The sequence below is a fragment of the Agelaius phoeniceus genome, chromosome 7 (assembly GCF_051311805.1).
Source record: "Agelaius phoeniceus isolate bAgePho1 chromosome 7, bAgePho1.hap1, whole genome shotgun sequence".
In the NCBI taxonomy this organism is placed as follows: domain Eukaryota; kingdom Metazoa; phylum Chordata; class Aves; order Passeriformes; family Icteridae; genus Agelaius; species Agelaius phoeniceus.
The window spans coordinates 41,918,362-41,943,226 of NC_135271.1; the positions used below are offsets into that span (position 1 = coordinate 41,918,362).

Below are 24,865 nucleotides of genomic sequence, written 5' to 3' on the forward strand. Positions count from 1 at the left end.
GTATGAAAAAAGTGACTTAAGAAGCAGAGAACAAATTTATAGTATTAAAACTCCATCTTTCTTTGCAGTTCCCACCTGGAACACCTTCCTTGGACTCTGTATCAACAGCACTTTCTATTTAGTGAATTAAGCTTGTTTGATCCTGTGCTACAAGTGCTGTATAATATCAGTAACCCCCTGTAATGAAATATATGTCTGCACACACTTGTGCCCTCTCACACTCATAGGAACTCTGTAATTGAGCCCTGGCACCACGGGTCACAGCAATGATCATTTTGTTACCTTGATAATGAGATTCTACAAGCTGCTGGCTGTAGTGGGTTTTATTTCTTAGTGATAAAATTCTAGATAATCACACTACTCTACTACTGCCATTAAAGTAATGGTTTTGTTTGGGGGGAGGCAGGAAAAAAGACTCACACGAGCTCTGATATAATTATGTAGATCTGTTCAGAATATCTTTATATAACTACAGAGGCCAGAGATTAAAACTGGCCTTACTCTTACAGCTCTTCATTTGGTTCTTACATATCCCAGAGGCACATAGTAGGCAGTACAGAAAATAAAAATACAAAGATTTTTACATTCAAGCTATATATTCTGCAATAAGATACATATATTTGTGTGTGTGTGTGTGTACATATATACAGAAAGAGAGAAAAACTTCAAGTACAAAACCAGTTAAATGGTAAATTTTAGGCTAATCTCACTGAATGTCCTATGCACATTGAAAATGCTTAAGGAAAAGATAACTGAAAAATCCCTTATTTTCATTTTCAGCATTCCAGAATCAGAAGAAATGACTCAAACTGTTGTGTCCCATGTTTTAAGGACCAGATGCAAACAGAGGGCATCATGTGAAATGCTGTTCTGCATTTTTAAGGATTTGTTTTGGTTTTCAAAAGGGATGGGAGCTGGCTGGCCAGTCTGTTGGCACAGGCATTACCTGGAGACACTTGACCAGCTTTTTTCTTTAGATGCTGTAGAGCTGCAGTAGCTGTGGGGATTTTGAGCTGGCTTGTCTGTCCCTTTGGGCTTGTGTCCATGTGAAAAGCACCATGCTGACTCAGTGACTGCCCCTCTGCTCATGGAAACTGTCCCTTTGCCATGGGAAAGGGTTTGTAGGCATGGAAGTCTTGTAAACAAAGCGAGGGTGCAAACCTTCTGCTGGGCAGAAAGGTGAGTCTTTAACCTTGCAGTGACTCAAAATAAACCATTCTTTCCCCCTTGAAGACAATGCCTGCCAGCCTGTGTAAGGCTCTTTCTCTGCCTCCTGATCTTTTCTGGCCACCAGACAGTAGTCTGGCCTGACCTAAAGATGTGAAAAGAAACCTAGATGGGGGGAAAAAAGCATTGAAATACACCATAAAGTGGGTAAACTGGTGCTTTTATCTTGTCTTTGCTTGATGATGAAATGGAAAAGATAAGTAAAAAACCAGGCTTGCTCAATCCAGTCTTCCCTCAAGGATGAGTTAAACTGGAGTGAGTGGAATTATATTTAGGTGAAACTGTCTCAAATCCATGTGGAAACTTAACCTATCACCTAACCAGAAATAAATAGTGTTGGGTTATCAGTCTGCTTGGAGAGTGATTTGGTCAGGTGCCAATCTGGGCTAAATTCTGGAGGTGAATGGGGAAACCTAACAAACTCAGCTTGCTGAGGGGAACTGTGGTAAGGAATGGTACCTTCACCATGTTGTCCAAACCCCATGAAGACAACAACAACAAAATCACCTTATTATGCAATCTAGGCTTTCCCCTCAGAAGCAGCATTTGGAGATTTTTACTGTAAGTGTTAGGCAAGAACTAACAGTCAGTGTCATCACTGGCCACATGAGCAATATTTGGAGAATATTACTCACTCTAGTTACTTGAGGCTAAACAGGGAATTCTTATGAGTCTCTGTCTGTGTAGAACTCTTCCAGGTTATGGGTTGTAGCAGGGTTTATGTGCCCCAAAGCTGATAATTCCCCCTGCCCTTTTGGGGGGAACAAGTACTTCCTTGTCCCACAAGCTGTACCTCATTTTGGTGCTGACAGCTCTTGTTTCTCAAAGCAACACTGAACACTGAGTGTCTTTTCCTTAACTGTAGGAAAATGAAGCTATTCCAGGCATGTCCTTGTACCTGACCTTACTGAGGTAGTCTTCTTGTGTCATCCCAACTGCTTGCTTCTAAATGAGCTTTAGTGAATGGCTGTCCATTCACTGGTGATTTGGATGTCCAAAACCTAAAGAATTTATCAGAATCATAAAGAGTAAGAACTTCATAGAAAGCAACAGGTGAAACACGAAATTAGGACAGAAATCTTCTTTGCCCTGTGCCCTGTCCACAGTGGGTTTGAAGTCAGAAGAGCATTTCATACCTGCTTTGTGATCTAGCAAGGGACTTTTTAAGGTATAAGGCAATTAAGGACTGTGCCCAAAATGTACATGTTTTCATGTTGTGGTCAAGACTTGATGATCCCTTTGCAGGACTGTTCAAAGATCTTATTATTGCTACTGAAACCAGTGGGTTTAGAGCTGCTGTTTTGTTTGCTTAAATGGGAATGTTCAGGTGACAGCCATTTCTAAAAGCTTCACCCTATTATTTGATGTAAGGCCAGCTGGAAGGCCTTGGTTTTCTCCATGTAATTTTGTGAAGCAGCAGGCCTTTCCAATAATTATCCTCGCTCTATTTCAATCAAATACTGCTTGAAACTTTGGCTCAGTGTAACAGAGAACATGCAGCAGTAACTGTCCTCTCAGAGCCAGCAGTGCAGACCAGACGTCTGGTACTGGGGATGTCTCTCTCTAAAATGCTTTTATACTCTTGGAAAAGGTGCTTTATTTCCTCAGCTTATAAACATGCATCAGGCACTGCTTCCAGGACCAGAAGTGCTGTCTGTATTTGAGAGAACAGGGATACTGGGCTTACTGTCAGATTTGATGATTTTAGTAAAATCTGCTGTCACAGTAACATGAATATAGCTGTACTGACTTGTCCACAGAGTTCACTGAGGAGAACAAAACTAGATGCAATTGATCTTTCTAAACCTCACTGCCTTGACTGATCCATACACTCAAGAGGCAGGGTATCTTTGCTGTCATAAGCTCCAGAAAATCTGTGCAACCTCGTATTAAAAAATAAAGGCATTGAAATTTATGAGAGCAGCTAGGAAAGCAACTGAGAAATACTGGTTTGGGGAGCTGCCAGGCAGCACCTCCAGTGACTGATCTGACTAACAGAGTCCATCAGTTTCCATGTATATTAGTGCTGCTAGCTCGGCTCTCACAGTCACTTTTAAGGCAATAATTGTCCTAGCAAATCAATATAATTTAACTACTACTGTCTAACCTAGTTTGATGACCATCCATTTTCTAAAGTCACCAAATTTTATTATTTTATCAACAATACCATTAAACCAAAACATACATACATTTAAGAAAAAGAAACACCTTTGAACCTAGAAATGTTGATAGTGCTTCGAAATCCTCAGAGCTGGGGCTGTTAGACATTACTGGAGGTCTCCCCACTTGAGAATTCCCCCGTTGCGCTGGGCAGCACAAATTTGACATATCTGCCCTTTTCCCAGCCCCTCCTGATTCTCAGAAGTCTGTGCTGGATGCAGGGCAAACTGAAGATGACTCTGGCTATGATCACAGTGCATGGGACCAGCAGGGTGAGGGTGTAGGTTGGGGGCAGGTAGAATTTGTACTGGTTCTCATCGAAGGCCCTCGACCAGCCGTACGTGAGCGTGTGCAGAGTGCTGATCACCAGGGCAATGAATCCAAGGGAGGACTGAAAGGAAAAGAAAAACACACCAGTTAGCAGAGTGCCCTGTGCCTGGCTGTCTTCCTGTATTTCTGACATCATTTTCTAAGTGTACATGACACAGAGGAAGCAATGGGTATTCCTGTGTTTCAACAAAACATGTCTGGAACCCTTTCCTGGGGAGAGTGCTAGACTGTGCTTTTCTTTGTCTAATCAGAGGTTAAGTGTGACATTGGAAGCTCAGCAGGAATTTCCCAGAAGGTGCTGCCAACTCAGCAGAGAGGAGGGCTCCTGCATCCTGTGAAGCAGCAGCCCCCAGCCCCAGCCGGGCAGGGGGGCACAGGCAGCTCCCAAGGGCTCCTCCCGAGCTGCAGCTGCCAGCTCTGCCCTGCCAGCTCTGCCCTGCCAGCTCTGCCCTGCCAGTCCCTGGCTGGCTGAGGCTTCTGACCAGCAGCATGAAGCAGCAGTGATGTGGCTCTGGAGCACAGCTGGCACTGCTGGAAGTGAGTGAAGCCACGGCTCCAAGCAGAGCAAAGACATCTTCAGGTGACTGGTGTCATCTACAGGAAAATGAGATTGTGCAGAAGTGCTCTGTTCTGAGGAGAGCAACAGCCCTCAAGGGTTTCCTCCTCTGTCTTAGAGATGTGTGTTGGTTCAAAGGCTGTGTGAAGAGCCCTTTATCCACTCAGGGAGGCAGCAAGAACACAGCCCCTGTTCTACAGGCAAGAACTTTCCCCAGTTACAGATGAGATCATGCTCCCAAGCACCCACAGAGACAACACCTCCTCCTGAGTATTTCCAGCTCCCTCTGAGGGTTGCTCTCCAAGACAGGTTTTAAACTCTTTCCCTCACTGAGGGCATCCTGCCAGCATCAGAGGTGGTGGCTCCTGAGCCTGCCAGCTCCCACTGCCTGCTGGCACTCAGCAGCCCTGGGCACTCGCTGTGTTCTCCTCTGTGCAGGCCTTTGCTCCTGTATTTTCAGGAAAAAGTGCAGGTGGAGCATCTTACTCTGCTGCCCTACTTTGAATGCTTGGTCTAAGCCTGAAATAACAACCGAATTTCAAGATGCCTAGACAGGGAAAATTTTGCTAATTTTAGTTAGTCCCTAACTTAGGGAAGAAAGCCTTTCAAAGCCAAAATATCTGTATTGGTGCAGAGATCAGCAAGAAACAGAGTCTTCCTGAAGATATGTCCAGGAAAGAGGACATGGCAGGGAAATAAGGAACCAGTGCAAGATGGGAGGAAGGACTCATCATCTTTTGAAAAAAACAGTTTCATCCAAAGAACTACTCAATTCAAAGATTCCCCTTCCATTTTTGATTGCTGTGAAACAATTTAAAAACCCAGGCAACTTTTAAAAATGTACCATGTTATTACCAAAAAAACCAAACCAAGACTCCTCTAAACTTCAGAGCTAATCTTTTAAGCAGCTGAGGGGACTGGGCAAGGGATGGAAGGAGAGCTCTAAAATGTGCTACCAGATCTAGGTACTTCACTTTATCAATCTGGCAGTCATGTGGGTGTCAGTGAGTCCTGCCAAGGCAGGGTAGGACTCCTCTCTGTGTTACAGCTGAGCATTACTCAAGGTCATGCCAGGAAGAGGGAACAGAGCTGGGAACTGAACCTTAGTCCTGTGTGCAAGCCCACACTTATTCTTTTTTTCATGTCCTTCTTACCAGAAGCTGTGTCCATGTCCTAAACCAAAGTGGTAACAAGCAGCAAACCCAACAGGGTCAAGATTAGTTGCATTTGGAAAATTAGGGAGTTTGCTGAAATATGCTGTGGTCACAGTTGAACCTAACAGCAGGACCTGACCCACAGATCATCCATCATTTATAGTTCAGGGTTCTCTCCAACAGGCAAAAAACCCCCAGGGTGGCAAAAGGTTTGAAGTACCAGATTAGGACTCATCTGGCAAAGCAGGGCAGGGGAAAGGGGACAGAGTGAACCCAAGAGCAGAAGCTTTCTGCCCTGGGCAGGGGGTGCATTCAGTCAGCCTGAGCAGGGCTCTGTGCATGGCAGAGATGTCAGAGCTGGAGATAATTACCTTGAGCCTCTACAGTTTCTCTTTAAACAGCTGCTGGGACTGGGGGAGAGCAGGAGAGAAAATTAATAGGACAAAAGGTGACAAACCATCACAGGCACTCTGTGACTGACCCACCTTTGTGTGTGGATGGTGGGGATGAAACAAAAAGGCTAATTGGCTACAAATACATGGCAACAAACACATGGCTAAGCTGTTGTGGCTGGAGCCAGGGCTGGCAGCTCCTCTGGCAGCAGCAATGGGCTGATCCACTTTTACACAAACGAGCTCTGCTCTGGGGTGAGCAGAGGGGCTCCAGTCCTGATGCTGGCTGAAGCAGCCATGGCTGCACCCCCCAGACAGCTGGATACAGCAGGTCTGTAAGTGCACAGAGCTCAGAAGTTTTGCTGACTGGAGCCTGGCTCAGTGTTTACAGCTCAATATACCCTCAGTGTGGCACAATGCAGAGCCTGCTGAGCAGCCCAGGGGGCCCATTTGCCAAAGTGCTTGCCCTGACACCGCTCCTGAGCTCTCATTGATCCTCTCTATGCAGTTCCTGGCTATGAAATCTTTCTGGGTTTTGTTTTCAACAGTGGCAGAGGCTTTTTTTTGTACTGTCACAACATGGGGAGTGTGGGGCCAGCAGCCCTACAGGGTGTTAAAGCTCTCTGAAAGGTCCTGTATGAAGACAGTATTTTCCTGATGCAGGTTTTGCATGTATTTTCTATTCTGCATTAATTCTTCTACCTCCCCCACTTCCTTGGTGCCTGCAGGCTCCCTGTAACACCTCACCAAAGCTGATCCAGTCACCTGTGGCTCATTTAGAAATGCTTGGGCAGCACTGAAAGCAAAGAGCCCCTTCCTGACCCAGATAAGTTTCTGACTTGTGCAGCCATCAGTACTATGGAATTATTAGCTCAATGGAAGCAGCTCTGGCCCCTCACACTGCCTCAACAGGAGGGTTAGAAAAGGTCTGATTACAGATTCTTTACATCTTATGCTACATGAACTATGAGAGAAACCAGGTCAATTCAACCTTCAAATTCCAGGAGGGCTTCTCAGGATAGGAAGGTAAAGGCAGTCATACACATTTTTACTTCTCAGGCAATTAGAGTTGATTTGTAAATCACTGGGGAATGTTAAAAATGTCTGCTATAAGCTGAATTACATACAAATCATCCCTGTTAGCCAGTGTTTCAATCCTGTACCTTTTCTGTTAAAACTGGACACACAGGGGAACTGTGTATCCAATTTAACTATATTTAATTGAAATTTGAGTATGTACAGGAGCTACTGTGAAAATTAACCTTTTTTCCTATAATTCTGGCAACAATACAAATGGGATTTTCGACCTGTCAGGCAACAGATGTGTATTTTAATACTGTGGCAGTATATGGCACTAATACAGGTGTACACACTGGCTGCTGGAAAATGTCAGACTTGGGAAGTTCTGGGTAAGGAGGAGACTAAAGTGACTCCTGAATTTGCCTCACATGTGGCTTTTGGTACAGCATCTCTCAAACACCATCCAGTTCAACTGAGATGGGAACAAATTGCTGCATTTTCTGAAAGGCATCTGGCTGGGGCATCTGCATTTCACCTCTTTTATGCTGCAGAAGTGTTAGAAATCCCAAATATTTGAGAAAGCAGCCTCGTGCTTCACCCCTTGTATTTACACTGTGGCACTGTGCATTAATTCAGGGAGGCTCACTCTGAGCTATGTGAATGCAACCTCAGGAGCCTGGAAGCAGTAGCTGTGGCTGCTCTTTTAATTTCCTCGAGAAAGGCACCACCGACTTATTGAGGAGTAAATAATTGAAAAGATTCCTAATTAAAAAAAAAAGTAATATGGAAGCTAACATGCCAGGAGATCTGTAACCTGCTCTTTTTACATGGTATTTCCACAGAGAGGCACAGTACCAGCCGTGCCTCTCCTGCCTGTGATCAGCTGGGAGCTCGTGTCACACTGTCACGCTTTATTCCATGCAGACAGAAATAGGGGTGAGTATCTTTCCATGAACTAAGCCAGCCAGTTCCCATGTGGGGCAGCCAAGAGCTATTTTGGAACTGACCATCATGAATTTGTCTGGTCCCAGTGCTGACATAGCCTTGGAAAGGCTGGGAAGGGGTCCCAAAGGGCAGATGGGACAGTCGTGTTACACGCACGACCTGCCACGACAATGTTTGTGTTACATGACACAAGGCCAGCACCCTCCAGGACAGCTGCCAGGCTGCCTGGGGAGCCAAAGGGAAATGCAGGGACTTTCAAAGCCTCCTTCCAGGCTGCAAGGAGATACTTCCCTTCGTTTGGGATTCCTGGTATGAGATGTGCAAGTCAGGACTGATTTATCCGGTGTCCCAGCAGCTGCAGCCCTCCCCTGAGACACGGTGGTGAGAATTAATATGCTCCCATTGTCCAGTCTGAAACAGAGGCTTAAAGCCAGTCTCCCTTCTCCTTGAGGGATGATCTCTTGGGGTCAAGCTCTCCTGGTGCAGCTCTTCTACTCAGTGTAAATAATTACTGGCTAGCCCACAGCAAGAGGGGAAAGAAGACAAACTGGATTGCTCGTGTGGTGATTGGGGCACTTGTGGGAGAAGCAGGGGAGCAGACTTCAAACTCCTGCTCTAATGAATATTGAATTATTTATATACCCCTGAAGAGCTTCAGCAGAGCTTAACAGAGGCTGGATGATAGATATTCACCTTTGCATCCCTGAGCCCTGCCCTCCCCTTTGGAAGGGTTAGGTGGTGCAAAGGGAGGCTCCACAGGGGAGCTGCAGGGGAACGGGGTCCTGGGGGGGCTCACACACCTTGGGTGCCACAGGGGTTACAAAGCCTGGTGCATGCTAAGCAGCCCTGCTGTAGGAGGCACAAATAACAAGGGGTTTTAGGGCTGTGGGCTATGACTGTGGCACAGTGAGTGGAATCTGGCCTCAAAATTGGCTTTCATGTGCAGGGGATACTTGAAAGGTTCATTCTCTGGTACCTCCGTTAATGAGCCCTAAGCCTGGCTCCAAATGCATCCCTGAAAAAGCTGCAGCCAGTGAATACAGTGTCTGTGAAAACCCCAGGGGGCAGACTCAGGTCACCAAGGGAATTTGGCCCTTGGGAGCTTGGCTATCACTGCAAGTGGGAGGAAGGCTCCTAAACCACTGCGGAAAAACTAAAGCTTTTCTGCAGGTTTTAGAATTAGCCATGGCCTTTTCATTGAAATCATACCCAGTTCTCTGTGCTGTGTGGGCTCTGGCAGGTTACAGACCACTCTAAGCCTTTTTGAACTTGTCTATTGAACACCTGGGTGCATGCAAGCTCTGCCAAACCTGTCTTTCCCCTGCACTATCCTCCCAGGCTCTCTCCTTTTCAGCAGCTCACTCTCCCTGAACACAAGGGCAGATCTGTGTGCTGTAGCCAGCTGTGCCCACAGTGAGTTCCCTGCCTGCTCTCCACAGCCTGGTGCTGTATTTTCCCTTCTCCTGAGAAAAGCACCTTCCTTCGACAGGACAAGCCCTGTGTGAGAGCAGCAAAGCCCCAGGACACACCACAGCCCTCTGCCCCTCTCTGCCTCTGGGTCTCACCCCCTGGACGAGGGGTCTGTGGCTCTGGGGTGCATGGGGAGGCTTTGCTGCTGACACCAATGCACAGCTGCCCTGCCAGAGCAGGATGTGCAGGGAAAGCAGGTCAAGCCCTGCCCTGTCTGTGTGAGGGCCTGACTCTGATCCTGCAGAATCACTCTCTGGCATCAGCAAATATCAACTTTACCTGAATGAAACTGAATTCCCTCCAGTTGAGAGAGTTTGCGATGGATGGAAGTGAAGTGATGGCAAGCAACGACAGCAAGCCCAGGGCAATTATTCCAACAGAGATATAAATCTCCATCCTCCAGACTTCCTCCTCTACCCAGACTGTCATCTTCTTCTCCATAGCCTGGCATGACAATGAAGGTTTGTTAAAATGGGGTGCTTAGGGACAGAGGAACTGAGTTTTATCTGTTCTGGTTTTGGAAGCAGGTTTCCTGGATGAGCACTGGGTCCTGTTCACACCTCCAGCACTATTTGCCTTTTTGGGAGATGTGGAAATGCTCTCTTATCCCAAAGCCATTTGGCCAAAGCTAGACCTGATTTGAAGCCTGCTGGGAAGAACTGCTGAATGCTCTCAGCTCCCATGCCTGTAACCACAGCAGCAAGCCCCAAAGTCACATTTGGAAAGATAATTACAATGAGAACTCAGTTTCAAGCCATGAAAACAAATACAGATGCTTGAATATGCAGTAGTCTCCTAATAACCTTTGTTTTAAGTGCATTTAGGGGGGAAATTGTTCATGCTAATGGAAGGGAAGATGGGTTTTATACTGCATGGCAAAGAGGAACATTTAGAACCATCCTCTTTAGCCCATTAAATGGGTTTAATTCACTAAACAAAGATGTTGCTAGAAAACAGGAGGTAGAGGGGAAATGAACACAGGATGCTTGCCTGAGATTAATGTGCAACTGTGGCACTTGAGAAGAACCTGCTCAAGGCTGGAGCTGAGAGGCTGGGAATGGTGTTTGATGGATGCTCTGAACAGCTACTGCTGCCCAAACCAGCCATCCTGCTCCCCTCTGCCCCCACAGCTCCTTCCCTCCTTTTTGGGACAAATATTTAGAATCACTCAGCCAAATAGCCCAGCACAGAAATCAGAGGGGTTGTGGGGTAATCCCTTGATCACATTTCTCCTCAGCTGCACAAAGCCTGTGCCATCCCAGGAGGGAGCAGTGAGGAGCTGTGAGAAGCCAGGGGCAGGAAAGAGCAAATCCCATCTTCCCATGGTACTACAGAGCCAGCTGAACTGCCTGAAGGCAGCAATCTCACACTGGATAAACACTGCTGAGAGTGTCCATAAAGCAATAAAGTCCCTTTCCATTTCCTTGTTCTCATATAACTGGCTCTTCACCACCATTTTGTTAAAACTCCTGCAGGCACACGGTGATGAGGACACACAACCCTCTCTGGGTTATGACTTGGTTACTCCAGCAGGCACAACTATGAACATCAGTGTGAACAAACAGGGATCTCCCAAGATTTTGGGAGCTGAAGGGAACTCTACTCCTCCTACCATTGGATTTCCCCTCGCCTAGCCTCTGATCTAGTCTCAGACACACCAGTGCCAGGCAAGGCTGGTTTCAAAGGCTTGTCGGTGTTTCTGGGGAGCTGTGGCACGGGAGGGTTGACGCTAGCCCTGGCTGTCACTGCAGAGGGAGCTGTGTATCCAGGGAGGTGGCAGCTCCTCAGCACAGACAGGCGAGTGCTCAGCCATCTGTGCTGTGCGGCTGACCTGTGGGGGAAGCACTCCTAGAGAGCTTTTTCCCACTGCCCCACACCTCTGGAAAATGAATGAAAAACCCAAAATATTAGGCCCACCACCCAAGATGTGCATGAGTTCAGCAGACCCTTGCAGGTGCTGGCCTGAGGAGCACCCCCGTTACCTGCTTGACGGCCGTCTCAATTAACAGGTAGCGGTGGGAGCGGCGCATGGGCAGGCACAGGCTGTACACGGCGTGCAGGGCTGCACAGAAGAAGCTGAGGAGACCAATCTGCTTCCTGTGCTGCAGCCACTGGTCCAGCCAATCTGGGAAACGCCTGTACTTGGTGCCGTAGTAGAGCTGGGAGCAGGCTGCCAGCACCCCAGGCAGGTAGACCAGAGACAGCATGACGTAGGAGACGCACGGCAGCGTGGTGTTGACCACCTCGATGGGGATCTTGTACAGCTTGTTCTTCTGCTCCCTGATGTAAGGGTGGATGACCTGCCGGATCAGGTTGTAGGTGAAAAAGCAAAGAAAAAGCCCCAGAGCCAAAAAGATGGGGATTTTCCAGGCTGGCAAGAGGCGCAGGGGAATGTTCTCGATCTCACAGGCTGATGACATGCAGCCCATGTCCACGGGGGTGAATCCCATGACTTGAGCAATTTCTGCTATGGTGTGCTTGGCTTCTTGGTTATTTGAGCAGATCAGAACCTGCAACGAACAGAAATACACGCATAGGGTAAAGAAATCAGGCTGCTGGGATCAAGTGCATCCAGAGGGAATCTGTGTCACAGGGAACCCATGTTATTCCACTGAGCATCACAATTCCTGGCAGGGTTTTTGACAAGGATTTACCATGGCTGCCAAAGACCTCTCTCCTGGACAGGTTTCCTTTCATGCATGTATTGCCAGTTTGTTTCACTGGCTCTGTTTAGATAAACAGACAACTATATAATACTTTTCACTTAGGCAGATGCTCTAAGGACTACACAGTGTGAACTGAGTGAAGGTACTTAATTTCTGAACAAAGAAATGCAGAAGCTAAGGGGTGGTCTCTGGATGCCACAGCCAGCACTCAAGACTCCTTCTCCTGGAGCCTAAGGCCATTTGCTGATGCTGCCAGACCTGAGCTGGGATTTAGCCCTTGCTGGAAGAAAACAATACCTGCTTATTTCCATCCCTGGCACCCGACTGCAGCGTCCACGCAGAAACCACATTAAAGGCCTTTACCACGGTGCAGGCCGGGAACAGGGAGGCCAAGTACTCGGCGTTGGATTCCTTGTGATGGTTGATCTCCGTGTTGTTGCTGACATCCACCAGGATCTTGCCCACCAGCACATCAGCCAGGTCACAGAGTGTGGAGTAATGCTCCCTGAAAATGGCCACAAAGATGACATCCGCTTTCTTCACGGCCTCGGCCTGGAAGGTGACCTCTGCTGCAGCAGGGAACAGGCTGGCTTTCCGCTTGGGGTTGCGGCTGCCCACCACCACCCTGAATCCGGAGCGCACCAGGCGCACGGCCAAGGAGCGCGCGAAGTCCCCGCTGCCCAGCACGCCCACCGTGCGCCCGGCCGGCGCCACAGGGGGGCTGCGCTCGCCCGCCGCGCTCCCGTGGCCCAGCAGAGGCTTGGCCATGTCTCCTCTGGACATCCTGGCAGGAAAAACAAGGAGAAACGCAAATTCACTGTGGAGCTCTCGCAGAGACCCAGACCGTGTCTGGGGTCACGGGGAAAAATGTCACTTAGGCTGCTCGAATGTGGTTTTGGTCCCAGGATCTATTTGCCAAACCCATCAGGAAATGTGCAGTAATGTACAGGCACCACTGGAGGGGCACAAAACACCAGGCTGGGTTGGAAGGTGAAGGCTTTTATAGAGGTTTCCCAAGGTTGTGTGATCCAACACCGGCTGGATGCACTCATCCATCCTCTGCTGTCCTTCATGCTGGCATCTCACTCTGCAAAGCCAGGCCAACACTGACAGCAATCAGGACCAGAAACTCTGAGATTCCCATGGAGCTACCAGATATCTCCTAAAGAAGGGGTCCATGAAGATCCCTGAGACTACATCTGGAAAAGCTGGAGGGGTGCTTCTGATTTGCCAGAGCAGAATCAAGGCAGAAAGTCAAATTGAAATGAAAGTGTCCTGAGAGTGGTAAATGAAGAGAGTTTCAGCCCTTGCCTGTCCCAATATTTGGGTCTGGCAAGCACTGTTTGCTTCAGCTCTTTAATGAGTAATGAGAACTTACTCATGACATTTAAAAAATATATTAAAACATGATGGGATTTGCTCATGGAAGATCTTGATGAGCTTTACAAACATTAATGAATTTTGCCCTGTAACAGATTAGATATTGAGGGCATGGAGGGGTTTTAAGCAGATCAATGAATTCACAGGCAGCACAGCAGCTGAACCTGGAGGTCAGAAGAAACTTGGGCAGGGAACTGCCAGACTGCTCATGGGCTGTGTCAGTGGCTCAAATGTGCCTCCTAACTTAAGGGACAGCAAATTTACCCTAAAGGAATGGCAAATTCCTGAGGGTGAGATTTTAAGAGGGCTCAGAAGGCAGGCCATGGAACTTACACAGCAGGACATCTGGCTTTTGTACTGGCACACTGCTAGAGAGTATAAAAAAGACTGTAATTTACAGACGTGTGATATACTGGGGATGGAGAAAATTGGTTTTGGTGGAGTGCAGTCTTGCCTTGTACCTGGTCAAGTTCTTTCAAAGTGAAGGTGACCATTTGGATGGGGTGACCTAGTCCCTGGCACAGGTGTGTTTTTCATAGGCTTTTGGAAATGTGCTTCACCCAAGGCTCTTCTGGGATTGGCACAGCAGTGGTGCAAAGGGGAAGGGCGCTTCTGCATGAATAGGTACCAATGGGAAACAAAGGGTGAGAAGAAATAAATTATTTTCATAATGGGAATAGGTTGCCAAGGGATTTCCCTGAGGATTTCTGCTGTTCAACATGCTCATAAGTGATCTGGGAAAGGGAGTGAATATTGACAAGATGGAACTTGTGTGTAGTGATCACAGAATCACAGAATGGTTCAGGTTGGAAGGGACTTAAACATCATCTACTTCCAACGCCTTGCCATGGGCAGGGACACCTTCTACTCAACCAGGCTGCTCAAAGCCCCATCTAACCTGGTCCTGAACACCTCCAGGGATGGGGCATCCACCAGATCTCTTTACAACCTGTTCCCATGCCTCACCACCTGTACACTAAATATTTTCTTCCTAATATCTACTCAAAATCATTTAGGACGGTCAATCTTTCTTGTGAAGAATCTGCAAAAGGATCTCCCCATTCAAAGTTCCTGAGCACCAAAATTCACTACAGATGCTAGAGAGACATGTCAAGAGCTGCCTGTGGGCATAAACTCCCCTAACCATATATACACTTTAAAGAGCTGTTAATTTGTTAAAACCACTCAGAAAAATGATCAAAGGGTCACATCACTGTGAAAACACCAACTTAGAGGTCCCTGGCAGACAAACATCAAAAACAGCCAAGTTACTGGAGGAGATCTCTCACACAGCAACCAGGATCTCAATCCTGCTCCTCAATGAAAACCTGCAAAACACCTTCAGCAGATGGACTTTGAAACTAAAATTCACTATCCTGGGTACAAACCATCATGGTTTCAGTGACAGTGCTGTTTCTATGGCAGAGATCTGTCTGCTCTCCTTGCCTCTCACCATGCACCACCTTATCCCAGAGACCCAAAATGCTCATGGAAGAAGTAACAGCAGGGGAAAATAAGTGCCAAAGAAGTGCATGGTGACTTCTTCCCCTTCAAAACACATGTCCACTATATAAATATAGAGATCAAAGAGCATACTGCAGTTCTGCTTATTCCACTGGAAAAAAAAAAAAAAAGGGTGGGGGGAGAAAGGGGTCACAGGGATGACTTTCAGATCTCTGTCTGCAAAGATACTGTTGTTTTTTTTTTTCCTGGTCCCTTATCAGAAGCTTTATCACACACTGCTTTACTTTTAGAAACCTTGCTTCACCTAAATGTGCTCATGTCCAGAACTATTTGTTCTAGGGCCAATGCTATTGTTCAGAATAATTAGCTCGTTCACCCATAACCCCCTCCCCTTTTCCACCACCTGTGCACACAAAATATTACCCCAAAATAAAGAAACGCATCTCTGGCTCACAGCCATGGGGGGAGAAATTAGCATTTAGGGTGACAAAGTGATTGTTACCCACAGACTCATTTCATAATCAATTTAAGGCACCTCAAAAGTTCTCTCTGTGGTCCCACTGGGATGTAAATGTTGCTGCAAGCAATTTTTCTTATACTGTGTTTCCTCTGTCCCGCAGCTGCCACTGAACATGTAGAGAGATGTTGGCAATGTTTGGAGATAAACATCTTTGCTGTCTCCAGTTATTTTGATTAAAAGGGATGACAGAATTAAACAGCCTTTGAAGTCAGCAGGAGAGTTACAAAGTAAGAAGACTCAAAATGTTTTCTGTGAATTTTGCTGTGATTATTTCAGTCATGCTCTGACTGGTGGGGCTTTGGAGCAGGACTCATCCCTGCTGCCAGCCCATGGTGGCATGGTCCCTGGTGCTGGCTGCTGCCTGTGGGTTGCATTGCTGCCATTGCCATGCACTGAAATCCTCCTGAGAAAGGAGGGGAATATGCCTCTTTCACCATGAACACATTTCACTGAGACAAGCACTGTGGTCTCTCCCTAGCAGATGCCTGGCAATGGACTGTCTGATTAGGCAACAGCTTTTCTTCACTTCTGTATCTCTGGGGAGCACACAGAGCCCCCCTCCTGCCACCACCCCTGACTTACCATGCCCACACTGCTTTTTCTGCACCTATGGACATGTCACCTGATTGAAATTCTCCCTCCCAGAGCTAATTCCCCACAGCAAGGCCAACTCATCCAGAGTGGGTGCAAAGCACCGTGGCCAGGATGCTGCAGAGGAGGCCACGAGTGAATATCATGGTGCTTTGACATCTTTAGCACCTCCAGACTTACATAAACCCCATTTATTGATGCTTGTCAAGCAAACTGCATCCCTGTTGAGTTGTAGCATGAGCAATTCAAGGAGATCAGTATCTTACCAAGGAAGCTACAAGATGATTTAAAGCACAGCCCAGTGGGAATAAACAAGCTCCAATTCTAACTGGGCAGCAGTTCCCCATCTAAAATACTGAATGCAATGTACAGCTGCCCTTCAGCTCAGCTGCTAATGACACCCTTACATCACTGCTGTGTCCACTGCAGCACACTTGCTCCCATGTGCAGTTCAATGACTACACCTGCTGTTAATTGCAGGGCAACAGCATTGATGGGCAGTGAGGAAGATGTGTTTCTTTATTTTGAGGTAATATTTTGACTCTGCTGGGCACTCTGCAAGAACTGTCCAGAAGGCAACTTCTGCCCCAAGGAGTGGGATCAGACAGACAGCAGCTGCATGAAACGAAGCAGCCAAATTTGTGTAGCCCAGGCAGAGGAAGGGAGGGGTTCTCACAAAAGAAACACAGGGATAATCCTACATATTTTGCACCTGAGGCTTGGCAGAGGCTGTTAGCTTAGGCTCAGTGCCAGGCAAACAAGGTTTTTCTGCCTCTCTGCCCACACTGAGAGGCCTCACTCAGGTTTTGCAGCAGGACAGCCGTCCTGGATGGAGCTGGGCTGCAGGAGCCCACTCAGGTGTCCCTGGGCTCACAGCAGAGTCAATCTGCTGAGCAGATCATCCCCTACAGCCACTGGGGAACAGGCACACTTGTTATCCTCTCTCAACAGACGTCGGGAAGGAGATACTAACAATGATCGGACTCCAGCAAGTTCGTCTGGGCTGACCTAGATATCTTTCACCATGTCTTTAACAATGAGACCCATCTTTTGGGGCCCCTTTCACATCCTCTGGTGCAGGAGGATAGCCTAGCTGGTTCCTGTAATTTGCAGTCCAGAGTACACCCTGAAGAAGGATGGACCTGTGGTGGCAAGGCTTTGCTTCAGTTCTGGATAAAAAAACCCCTCAAGATTCATTTCAATGCCCTGGTATTCAGATTTATCAGATAAAAGACAAGTTAGTTTTACCATAATTCTAATAAAAAGGCAGTGTTTTAAACATATCAAACTCTGCTGAAGAATATGGCAGCAATCTCATACAGAGCTCCAAGTGTCCTGTCCAGGGAAACCAAACTGGTTCCTTCTTGCACAGAAACTCATCTTTAAGCTCAGCCTCACATACTCAGTCTGCACCACCTTGGCTAAAACCACTGCTTTTCTGTCTTCCCCCCAAGTCAGTGTTTGTTTAGACTGACCACAACTGAGTCTCCATAAGCTGTGGATTCAACCCGTGCAGGTCATCAAAGAGCCTGCTCTGTGCTTCAGCCTCTGCTTGGGTGCTACTCGAGATAAAGCACATGATTATAACACACATTCCTTAACAAGCACATGGGTTGAAACACCAGCAAGGCTCACGAGGAATCAAAGGATGCAGCAGAGCCTTTGGTCAGGTCTCTGCAGAGGAGTGCATCATTTCCCAAAGGCAAGCTCCCTTTGGGCCCTGCCAGCCATGGCTGGCACCAGCTTAGTCCCACAAACACACACTCCAGGGACAGGGCTGATCTCTCTGCATGGAGAGACCTTTGAACCATGAAGCCAAAGCCCTCCAGCCTCTGTTTGCTGAGCATCTCTTGCTGTGTTAACCCTCCAAAAGCCCCAGCTGGAGAGGAGCATTCAGCACCTGAAGCATTCCACTCAGGTCTTGCTCTGAGCAGAAATACTTTTTCTTTTTTTTTTTTTTTCTCCTTTTTTTTTTTTCTACCACCATTTTATTTCCAGGGAAAATCAAATGTGTAAGTCTCTTTCCCACACACACAGCATCCCTCCTAGGAGCAAGTGCCATGAACCTGAACCTGTTGGAACTGGAACAGATTTAAGTAATAAAAGACCTTATCCAAAGCTGCTTTAATCTCAGCTCTGGTGCACATTTCTGGAGAGCTTGCAGTCCTGCCCAGGCTGACTGGAAATGACTTCCCTGGCTCTGCCCACAAGAGAAAGAGTCAGGGAAACCAAGCCTGCTGCCTTTTTGCTTGCCACTTTTCTTCTTTCTCCTTCCAAAACAGAGTTACCTCCCGAATGGTGCAAACCAGGAACTGGCAAAGTATGTAAATCACCTTCCAGAAAAGCCATACTGCAAACCCAGCCGGGCTGCCAGCCAGGACAGGAGAATGAGGAAATGCTGGGAGCTGGGCTGTCCCTGCTGCTGTCCTTCAGCCCAGGGGCACACGGGACAGGGATGGCGGCTCTGCTCCCCGTGCCCCTGCTGCTGGGGTGGGGAGGAGGGACAGGGCCCTGCGCAGGGCAGCTGGTGCTGCCCCGAGCTGGCATCACTGCGTGCTGAGCATGGCACTGAGGGCAGGGGGACAGACTGCTGTGGGCTCGGGGACTGCTGTGGGACACCCAGGGCCTGCTGTGGGACACCCAGGGTCTGCTGTGGGCTCAGGGACTGCTGCGGGACACCCAGAGACTGCTGTGGGCTCAGGGGCTGCTGTGACCCCAGACCTGCTGTGGGACACTCAGGGCCCGCTGTGGGACACTCAGGGCCTGCTGTGGGACACCCAGAAACTGCTGTGGGGCTCCAGGAGTCGCCACACGTGCCCCTGCAATTGTTCTCCACCCTGATGCACTTTGCATTCACAGGTCCTCATCCCTCCTCCTGCCCCAAGGCAGCTCTTTATCTGATTATCGCATTATCAGGTATTTATCTGCTAAAACCACTTCCATAAGCTCCTGTAGAGCCCCTACTTTCTCTCCTCTTTATCTCTCAATCCAGTTAACCTTATCCCTTCCTCTTTTACCCCCAAAGGACATGGCAAATCATTTGCCTTCTCCTCTGCAGACAGACACATTCTCTATTTGGAGAACAGGTTTCACATCTTCCTTCGGTTTTTCCTGCACAAGTGAAACTCTTTCATCAGAGCTGTTATTTACCCAATGTCCAACAACCCAGCCTCTGTTCCTTGCTCTCATTTTTCTTGGAGGATGCCCAGAACTGCATTTTCCAACTGAGCCCCTAAAAGGCACCACCTGGAGCAGAGACGCTGCCTCCCCAATGTACCATTTCTCTTTATCCATCCCAAGAGGACTGTTTGCTTTTGCACAACTGTGTGCCCCTGTGAACCCATGGGGCACAGTGTCCCTGTCCTCTGGCTCCTGTGATCACTGCCTGGCTGGTCGCTCACCTGGTGTCCAGGAGGTCAGTCAGTCCTACCACACAGGACAGAATGTGTGCCCTGTTTTTTTAAACCAGCTCTCCAGCTTGTCACAATCTTCAATTCTTAGTCTCTTCTCTAAAATGTTTCCAGTCCCCCCTAGCTGAGTGTCACCTACAAATTCAGTATCTGCCTCCCTCTCCATCACACACTAATGAAAACATGGGCTGACAGGCACTGACCCTCCCAACTCCATACACCCTCTGGTTCATACACTGAAAAAAAAAATTTAGAATGTTGTTTTTGGAAGCCAGCAGTGAAGCCTAAGGCATGTCCATACCCCTGACCACAAGATGTTCTTCACCAGGACCAAAATTCAAAAACAGCTTTCAGAACAGGGGAAAGCAGAGGAGAAAGGGCTACCAGAATTTCCCACAGGGACAAAATAATCTCTTTTTCCCACACAAGCTCAGACATTTTGGCTACAGTTCTCCTCTAGAACTACACCACTTTGCAGGGACAGTTTCTCTCTCCAACAATAAACTCTCCATTTCAATGTTGAGCAGGAAAACTGGCCATCTATGATAAACAGCTAGAAAACAAACCTTTGGCCTGGTTTCATCAAAACTATGTATTTTAAAGCAGTTACCAACCAGTTCTTCCATAGATATCTTCAACCTTTTCTGCCCCAAATTTGCCTCCATTTGCAGTGCCACTTCTCTGCAGCAAAGTCCTTGTCTCAAGGACTTCTTCTGCTCTTCTGCAAAAACATCTTGTTCTCTGTGCCCACTGTGTTGACAGAGTAATGAGAAGCCTGAGAAAGTCCTACCCCGTGATAAAACATTATGAAATGGGAATCTGAAAGTCTGGGAAATCCTAAGGCTTCACTGTAAGACCATGGAAGGCAGAGACCTGAAGCAAGAGTTTGCTAGAACAGTGCTGATGCTGACATGCACATAGAAGCTTATCTGGTTATCTGGCTGATATGAGTTTGAATGAGAAGGTTATTTTCTCAGCATCTCACAGTTCTTAAATGACATAAAAGGGTGATTTATAACAACTTCTGGCACTGTACTTAAGTCTTGTATGGCTTCTCTTGCTTTTTCGGGGGGTTTTCATTCTCTTGCTGCTCTTACCAAGTTGACAACTCAGTGACTCACCCATTTCTGAGCCTTCCCCTCCCCAAATGCGAGAAGAGCAAGAAAGCAACCCAAAGGTGGAAGCTTCTCAGGTAGATCTAGTAATTCCCTGCAGCCAGACATGGTGGGTGGAGGTGTTCCTGCCTAAAATGAGCTGGGGCTTCCACCCTTCTCCAGGCCTACAGAGATCAGGCAGGACCTGACTTCAGCAGTCACCACAGGGAGCTGGCAGGCTCCAGCTCCCTCTTTAAAATCTCTTTGTTTCTTTCCAGGAAAGGCATGGAGGAATTGTGCTGAGCACGCAGGGAAATATTTGTTTTGGCTATTTCCGTGCCACAGCGCCTTTAGAAGGGTCTCCAAGATCAGCACTCTCCTGCCTTCCTGACTTTGCTTCACCCCTGTAACTCAGAAGATGCACAGGACCACACGGGGAGAAGATGCCTGGGAGGCAGTGTGGGGTGGAAGGAAGACACAGCCTATGGCAGAGGGCCAGCCCATCTCCTGCTGACCTGTTTTCCCCCTCCACAGAGCACAGGCATGACACACGGTACAGAGGTAGCTCTGAGCCAGCCCTGAATAAGCACAGTGGTGAAAAGAGGAAAGGTAGCCAATGCAGGGCCATGTACTGCCTCTTCTGATTTTCCCAACAGCTCCTGGGAGAGAGGCAAACACAACTGGCTGACCAGGTAGTTATCTTTGGGGATCCAGATGGGTGGGAGAGAGATGCTCTTTGCTGGAAGTCAACTCACTGCCCTGCCTTCCCCTTCCTCTCACACTGTTTGCCTTCAGTCCAGCATCCTACACAGCAGATCCAGCCTGCTTCACCTTTCCCCTGCCCTGACAGGGGTCTTGCAGGTGAGCCAAGAGAGATAAATAAATGCAGTGTGAACAGTATGCCTCCCCCCAGGACCCCAATCCTCAGCGGGACCCACGTGTGGCTCCAGGGGCTGCTGTGACAAACACCACGTTTCACCACAGTGCCAAGCTGCACTGGCACAGGTTCTGTCCTGTATCTAACCCCAGCATAAGAAGTGAGTCCAAAGAAGGGTCACAGAGATGCTCAGAAGGATGGACCCCCTCTCCTTTCAAGACAGGCTGAGAGAGTTGGGGTTGCTCAGCCTGGAGAAGAGAAGGCACTGGGAAGACCTCAGAGCAACTTCCAGTACCTGAAAAGAGCTGGAAGAGGGACTTTTTACAAGGCCTGTAGTGGTAGGACAATGGGGAATGTCCTTACAGTCATGGAAGGCAGGTTTGTATCAGATATAAGGAAGAAAATCTTCAGTATGAGGGTGGTGAGGCACTGGCACAGATTGCTCAGAGAAGCTGTGGATGATCCATCCCTGGAAGTGTTCAGGATTAGGTTGGACCAGGTTTAGAGCAACATGGTCTAGTGGAAGGTGTCCCTGACCATGGTGAGAGTTGGAATGAGATGATCTTTAAGGTCCCTTCCAACCCAAACCACTCTGTAGCTCCATAAGCTATTAGTGCTTGCACATGATCTGCAGTTGCTATCAGGCTCCTTCAGTGGCGGACATGTTACCTACAGACCCTGATTCTTGAAGCCTACATTCTATGGGGAGCTCTTAGGACATTTTTTCCAATGACTACAGTGATGTATTCATACTAAAGGAAATGCACGTGTGGCCACAACCAAGGCTTTAGAGAGGAGAACCTGGAAAAATGGTGGAACTTCTGCCTCTGTACCTTAAACACCAGGAGATCGAAATGTTTAGGCCCCAGCATATGTAAAGGCCTTTGGAAATGTGTTGGAAGCTCCCACATCACTGACATACTTTCAGAAGCTTTTTACTTTCAGTTAAGTGACAGTTCACTTAAACTTAGATGAAGATGGGAAGCTGCTTAATCCACTGTAGGTCTGCATAAGAAAACCTATGAAGAAGCAGTAAATTCAAATTTGAAAATAGCATTTTCTTCCATTACAATGTTGACAAAAAGCTAACTCTAATCAGTGATGGTCAACTTATAGATAACAAATTGGTGTGTTTTAATTCCTGGTGTGTGACATTTCTTATCACAGCTGCCACTGCCTTTCCCACCTCTCAAGAGAGCTGGCATGGCTGGCCTACTTCTTCCATCATCGGAAAAAATGTGTTTCCCCTGAATCAAAACCTGCTTCTATTTATGGGTGTGATGTTACAAGGTCATAGTCAAAGCATAGTTCTTAACAATAAAAAGCAAAACAACCCAAAACAAAAATAAAAAGCAAAATAAACAACAAAAAAATTATTATGCTGTCAAAGAGCATGTTTTCCTGGGATTTGATGTGGTTTTGTTAAACACAGACTTGTTGAGTCATCAACATTTTCTCCTTTAAAATCACAGAGAAAATCAAATATGTGCAGTGACTGCGGCATCTTATATTACTGTACATTTGCTTCATAGCAAATGTGATTTTAGAAGAAAACGAAAGCTTGATGCAGTATTTAAATCTTATTAGTCCTGCATCTCCTCAGCTCACAGGAGTATTGATGCTGTAAGCGACAGCCTTCCTCTCCTGCTGTCTCTGGGTTTTGGTTTCTTGCCACAGCAGGCAATTCTCTGTGTTAGTTTTATTTAGACTGCTCTGATTGAAATGATCTGGGGTTCTCTGTACCCCTCTGCCCAGCTCAGGCATTAGGAACACAAACACTCCCCCAAACTCCCTGGTGGACATCTGTCATTGACAGATGTCACACCCTGGACAGGGCCACGGGACAGGGACAGTCCGCCCCAGCTTTCATCACCTGTGGGATGTTCCTACTACAAAGTCACCTCTACAATTCCTTGACAGCTCTCATCCCTCTTTACTCTTATATGGATCAAATGCTGAAGTCCCTCACAAAAAGCATCCAACCTTTGCAGCTTTTACAAGAAACCCCACAGCTGCTCCCTGCTCGCCTCTGAGGGATCCTGGGCCCTGGCCAAGATTTTCCCCAAGTTTTTTTTTTTGTATCTCCGTGCTGATTTCTCCGTGGCTTGAAAGAGCCACTCACCTCAAAGCATTTAGCTGAGAATGAAAAGTGAAACCTAAGCGCCAAGTGCTGCTCCCTGAGGAGAACAGCGTGAACGTCCATCCATCCATCCATCCATCCATCCATCCATCCATCCATCCATCCATCCATCCATCCATCCATCCATCCCCACTGCGCTCACGGGGACCGCACCACTCGGAACCGGGAACCCGACCCGTTCCGGGGGGTTTGTGCCCGGTTTGTGCAAGGAACAGGGAGTTTCCCGCAGCCGCACGGATGTGTCCAGCAGCCCGGGAAGGACAGCGCTTCCCGCGGGCAGCCCGCACCGCAGCCCGGCGGACCTGCAGCCCCCCGAGCTCTGCCGGTGACCGCCCGGACCGAGACACACCGGCCCCCGCAAACATCTCCGCCCGGGGCCGGCCCCAGCCCCAACACCAGCCCTCGCACCGAGGGGTCCGAGAGCGCCCTGGGACCGTGCCCGAGCCCGGGGCGGAGCGGGCCGCGAGCAGCCCCGCTCCCAGCCCCGCCGCAGGGATCCCGGGCCGGGCTGTGGCGCAACGGGGCCCGGCACCAGCGCTCGGCGGCGGGGGAGCCCCCGCTGACCCGGGACATTCCTCCCGATAAAGCAACCCCGGCGCCGAGCCGAGCCGAGCCGAGCCGAGCCGAGCCGAGCCGAGCCGAGCCGAGCCGAGCCTCCCCCGCCCTGCCCGCCCGGCGCGGGCGGTTCGAGCCCCGCTCCGGCTGCTCGCCGTGCTGGCGGTGCCCGAGCCCTGCCGTGCCCGTCTCCCCGCGCTCCTCACCTCTGCGGCGGCGGGAGGGCGAGCGGCGCCGTCCGGCAGCGCGGAGCCGAGCCGTGATGTCAGGCCGCGGGCTCCGCCCTCTGCCCATGTGCCCGCCGGGGCCGCGGGCACCGCTCGGCTCCGCTCGGCACAGCCCGGCCCAGCACGGCTCGGCACGGCCCGGCCCGGCACAGCCCGGCCCAGCCCGCTCAGGGTGAGGGACCCCCAGCCCCGTCCCCGCAGCGCTGCCCGGGCGTCACTGCCGTGCCCCGGTTAAACACATGCGGGCAGGAGGGCATCGCTGCCGGGGCGGCCGGCCCGCGGTGTCCATTACAGACAGGAGTCGAAGGCAGACCTGAATTCTCTATTTATAAACGCATTTCAGAGCCAGCCCGTGTCTCATTTTAATGGGCGGGTGCGGCTTGTTGCGCCTCTGCCTCTGCTATCAGGGGCCGCGCACTTGTTCTGGAAAGCTGTGCCGGCAGGCGTGGAGCAGATAATGAATGGTTCTGCACCCTAGGAGCTGTCCTGCTGCGAACACCCAGCACTGCCGCACGGCCCCGCTCCCATGCACCGGGACAGCGCGCTCCCAAAGCTGCCGGGAGCTGGCGCCAGAGGGAGAGTCTGCAGGAAAAATCACTGGGGTAAACGCACAGGGACTTGAAAACAAATCCTTCTGGAACTTTGGTTTGCTCACGCAGTAGAGGAGAGCAGGGAAGGGACCTGAAG

At 48.9% G+C, this 24,865-nt stretch overlaps 1 protein-coding gene across 2 annotated transcripts; it reads right to left on the reverse strand.

Annotated features, from left to right (window-relative positions):
• Positions 1-433: 433 nt before the first annotated feature.
• On the reverse strand, positions 434-24,302 carry STEAP3 (STEAP3 metalloreductase). Of its 2 annotated transcripts, XM_054636445.2 has the most exons (5): positions 24,158-24,301; positions 12,218-12,704; positions 11,237-11,764; positions 9,534-9,698; positions 434-3,778 (listed from the first exon to the last, which is right to left on the reverse strand). In XM_054636445.2, the coding sequence occupies exons 2-5, from the start codon at positions 12,701-12,703 to the stop codon at positions 3,488-3,490; spliced, it is 1,470 nt and encodes a 489-aa protein (XP_054492420.2). In that variant the 5' UTR covers position 12,704; positions 24,158-24,301; the 3' UTR covers positions 434-3,487. The 2 variants fall into 2 exon arrangements, with proteins under 2 accessions (XP_054492420.2, XP_054492421.2); XM_054636446.2 differs by lacking the exon at positions 9,534-9,698 and having other exon boundaries at positions 24,158-24,302.
• Positions 24,303-24,865: the final 563 nt, after the last annotated feature.